Below are 4,777 nucleotides of genomic sequence, written 5' to 3'. Positions count from 1 at the left end.
TGATAAAAAGCAACGAAATACCTAGCTTAGTCAAACGGGAAAATGGCTTGAACAGACTTCTAGTGCTTTCCGATTTGAGGCGAAAAGGAGTGTTAGTCGATTTGTTCTTGTGAGAACAAACGTCTAGCACTCATTTTGGCCAAAATCGACTTTGAAAGTTAGAGAACAACGAAACCAGACCTTTTAATGAGGAATCGAAGGCGGGAATGGGTCTAGGTTCTATTTTAAGATCTGAAATTAAGGAAAACGGAGAGGATTTAGGGGAAATTGATGGTGACTTAGTGTTAGAGGGATTATGGGGAGAGTGTGGTGTTAATTTGGGGTTGATTGGAGTTCTATCGCCGGTAAAAATGGCGGAAATTCCTCAGGGCGATGCTGGTTCGATGATGGAGATGGTGTTTGAGGGAGATGAGAGACAGGATCAGTACAAAGTACTAGGTTAAATGAAGGGATTTCAGACAATTTTAAAGGGAATTGGGGAAATAACTTGGGGCCATTGGATCAAATGGAATGGAGGGTTCAGATTGGATCTCAGGGTTGAAAACTCATGACGACGTCGTTTGGTCGTTTGAATGAGCGGACCGGGTTGGGATAATTTGGGCCAGCTTGGACGGGTTTTTGGGGGAATCAATTGGGCTGATGGAAGTTTAATTAAAAATGGCCCAAACCAGACTTCTCTTTCAATTCCTTTTCTTTTCTTTTAATTTTAAAATTCTTTTTCTTTTCAAATTAAAAATAAAAACCTAAATTAATTCTTAAAACTAAATTAAACTACCAAATTATATTAGTTACTCAACATAATATTTACAATAATTAATTAAATCCTAAATTTAAAGAAAAAAAATTATAAAGTTCAGAATCAAAGAGTTAAAATGCAAAAAGAATTATTTTTTTTGTGATTTTTTCATATTTTATAAACAACTAATTTACTAATTAATAAAATTAAGCCCTAAATGCAATGCAATGTATTATTTTTTTTGTATTTTTCATGAATTTAACAAAAATTAAGCATGCACAAAAAAATACAAATAATCAGAAAAATTCTACAATAATTTCTAAAATAATATATAATTAAAAAAATAATTTAATTCTTTGGAATTCTGTAGGAGTAATTCATGTGGGGTAAAAATCACGTGCTCACAGTCCTAAAAACGGCCATATGGTACAAATAGTCTCTTATGTATACAAAAACAAGCTCGGTATAAAATTTGGTAGAACTAACATCAGGTAGCCATTCTAAATGCCTGCTATTCAGGAATTAGCCAGTGCATCCTGAATTTCAATTTTTTAGTTTAATTTTTCTTGTCCTAAAGTTAAGATTTTTAGTTTAAAATTTTAGGATAAAATAAATGAGTGCACCCCATAAAATATGTCCAAAAACCAATGTCATTTGGAAGAGACGATGTTTAACTTTTGTCATTGTTTAAGGAATTGAAGCAAGCTAATTATTTGAAACACGCACTTCTTTGAAGCGCATGGTTTCACTCATGAAATGATAATTAATTCCTTGTTTTACACTGTTTCATTGCTTTGAGCAGCGAAGCGATATTTTAATTTTGATGACACTAGTCTTTAAAATCCAAAAATAAAGCTTTCAAATTGTTATTAAACTGCACTAAGTTAAGTCTTCATTCTAGGACCAAGAATGCCTACAAATGTTAAAAAATATGAAGGAAGAGAAGCATCAAATGCCCCGGAACTAAGCTTGCCATCGTCCAAAATTTGGGAGAAGTTGCTTTAGAATCTTGAGAGTTGGGAATATCCGATCCATTACCGTACACGGCGTTTATATTTGTTGGTGGTGGTGGATACAAAACTGGGATGGTCGAGATTTCTCCACTTGTGTTATTGCGGCCTCCCGCTTCGGGAGGAATCAGCCCACCAGCAGCCCTAATAAAAAATTCACAATCCAAGGCATTGCGCTTGAGATATATACAAGGAGTAGCAAATTAATGTTTGACAAGGCTATATAGAGACAATCATATCCATAGAAATTAAAATTCAAGTCTAAATAACGACAATATTCTGAACATTAATTTTAACTTCTTTTACGCTAGCTAACGGTTTAAACGAAATTCGTTTATACTTTCAGATTACCTAAAAAGTTGTTATGTACGGGTAAACCATTCATAATAAGTTGCACTAGCAACCTCAAAAGTCAGACAAGAATTATATGATGCTATAACAAGTTAAATTACACTTATTTTTACAGTGTTGGTGTATATAAATTAAATCGTAATATAAATAAAAACAAGAATTAAAAAGAAAGACAACCTAAGAACAGCAGGAACATCACCAATACAGTCCCAGTCATGCACACTAAGAAAGCACTATATAAAAGGAAGAAAGATAAAAGTTTGCTCATGCTGTTCTACTTTTTTTTAAAAGAAAAGTAGCATTATTTAGGGAGCTAAAGTGGAAGAAAAAGTACTTTTTTTTAAGGAAACAAATGTTTTTCCTATTGTCTTCTTTCTTCATATTTATCGGTGTATTATATACCTCTTTTTCCCTTTAAATTTTGAACACCAATATGTTATATGTATATTCAAAAATTCAATTCACCAAAAAAAAAAGGAAAGAAAAGAAAACATAAAGCGTACAACAACAACAAATCCTGTAAATTTCCACATGTAAGGTCTGAAAAGGATAGATCGTACTACAACTGAAACACAACTTTGAAAAGAAAACGTAGTAGAAAATCATGAATGGTAAAAACAACACAGAAAAAAGATGGAAAATAAATGATTAATAAAGCAAGTTTAATTAAAACAACATACCTTGGAGAAGCTGGGTAAACACAAGATCCATAGCCTAAGAAAATACAGAATAAATCACAACTCAGCCCATTAATGCCTATGTTCTAGCTATTTTGTATAGATTTTAACTTTTATATAATATAGTAAGAGAACTTTAATTCTATGAAATTACCCTAAAACTAATAATAGGAATAATATTTACTCGTACTCAGTATTTACATGCATCAAACTAAATAGCGAAACCTTTATCAGTTATAAATTAAAATGACAATACAATCCCTTAACCATGGTTAAATACATTCATTTGTTTCCTGTAAATATCAGATGCGATAAGTTTTTACACTGTTCATAATAGGTGGAACTAGTTATATAAGAAAAGGCAGATAATTAACCAACTATCACATATCAAACTATACTGAAAGTGTAAAATTATTTTCACTATCGGTGCATATGATCAATTAAACTATATCCTTGTGCATAAGAGATGAAACAACAACAACAAACTCAATATATTCCCCAAGTAGGGTACGCAGATCTTAGAACTAACTTGTAAAAGTAAAAATGCAGTTTTCTATAGACCCTCGACTAAAGAAAAGATAAAAAAGGAAGCACTGACTACAGCAAGATACGATGATAAGGAAACCGAAGCGAAAGGAACATGTAGTAATAAAGATCTAAGTATAAGAAAATGCATGAACTTGTGCATAAGAGATGGAGAAAGAAATTACTTGGATCGGTTTTGGCAATAGTAGCAGTGCCAGAAAATCCACAAGAGCCAGGGGCTTCATTTTTCCTCTGATAGAAACTATTATAAGCATAAGAAGCATGATTTTGAATAGTATTTGGGAGATAACAAAGGCCAGAAGATTGAATAGGTACACAATCAGCACCATAGCTACAAGCATAATCTAAACCTCTTTGTAAAGCTTGTGCACTTGCATCACTTCTAACAACACACCATGTTGCTTCTACTGTCACAATAATAATATTTAGGCTGCAAAATATGACTACAAATATGGATAATATTGATGGTGTTTCCATGAACATATATACAGTGACGGATCCAACCACGGGTTCAAGATTTAGAGTTTACGGTCGATAAAATGTTTCTGACCTAGAGATAAGAGTTAGATATACATTTCAGAATCCGTACTCTTAACTTAACACTCACAACTTTTAAATTCTGAAATTTGGTAAAGAAAGAAAGAGAGGAAAAAAAAGAGAGGAATGATTTACAATTGTGGACAAAGCAGACTGAGAATTAAGTGGAATGGAGATATATATTGTGTTCTTTATTTATTTTCCTTTCCTGTTTATGTAATTTTCTTTTTATCTTTTATGGGTGTTGTGCGTTGTGTCATCTGTTTCTTTTTATCTTTTCAAATTTGCTTTTCTGCGTTGGGAGTTTGAACCTTTAGGAGCTTTTACTTTCCAATAAGATTATACACATACTACTAAAGTAATATGATAGATTTATATATTTTAATAAGTAAATATGACATGATATTGTAACAGTTTATACTGCCTTGCATATAAGCTAAACTCTTATAATATACTGTAAACATAGAACGTACAATTAAATCTCTATAGCAATATTATTTAGTATGATATTTTTAGATTTTTATAGTGAATGACCGTTATACATCTAAAATAACATTTGAATTTTAAATATTTTGTAGTTGTTATAGATAAAAATTATGAAAAAAATATTTTTTCCTTTTTTAATGTTCCATATAAAAGATAAAAAAAATATTTAAAATCTCAAAAGATATACATATTTCACTAATTAAATATTAGAAAAAGTTAATATATTATTAATAAATTTATAACTGAATGTACAAGGATTTAAACTCTAAGGTACACATTTTAAAGCAACTAAAATTAAATTCTTCGAATCTTAAATATTATAAAAGATGAAAACTTTGTCCTACATGTACAAAGATTTAAACTCTAAGGTACACATAGTGAATGACTGTTATATAAATGTACAACTATTTGACTAAAAAGATAATGGGATCTTT

At 30.8% G+C, this 4,777-nt stretch overlaps 1 protein-coding gene across 1 annotated transcript; it reads right to left on the bottom strand.

Annotated features, from left to right (window-relative positions):
- Positions 1–1,453: 1,453 nt before the first annotated feature.
- On the bottom strand, positions 1,454–4,039 carry LOC107820470 (glucan endo-1,3-beta-glucosidase 4-like). Its single transcript, XM_016646758.2, has 3 exons — positions 3,485–4,039; positions 2,778–2,811; positions 1,454–1,890 (listed from the first exon to the last, which is right to left on the bottom strand). The coding sequence occupies exons 1-3, from the start codon at positions 3,801–3,803 to the stop codon at positions 1,659–1,661; spliced, it is 585 nt and encodes a 194-aa protein (XP_016502244.1). The 5' UTR covers positions 3,804–4,039; the 3' UTR covers positions 1,454–1,658.
- Between the last annotated feature and the right edge of the window lie 738 nt (positions 4,040–4,777).

The sequence above is a fragment of the Nicotiana tabacum genome, chromosome 20 (genome assembly GCF_000715075.1).
Source record: "Nicotiana tabacum cultivar K326 chromosome 20, ASM71507v2, whole genome shotgun sequence".
Lineage (NCBI taxonomy): Eukaryota > Viridiplantae > Streptophyta > Magnoliopsida > Solanales > Solanaceae > Nicotiana > Nicotiana tabacum.
This window is presented reverse-complemented; position numbering and strand designations above follow the sequence as displayed.

Coding starts and splice junctions, on each gene's coding strand:
- LOC107820470 (XM_016646758.2), bottom strand. CDS start 3,803: ATGTTCATGGAAACACCATCAATATTATCCATATTTGTAGTCATATTT. Junction 2,812..3,484: donor TATTGCCAAAACCGATCCAA/GTAATTTCTTTC, acceptor GTATTTTCTTAG/GCTATGGATCTTGTGTTTAC. Junction 1,891..2,777: donor GTTTACCCAGCTTCTCCAAG/GTATGTTGTTTT, acceptor ATTTTTTATTAG/GGCTGCTGGTGGGCTGATTC.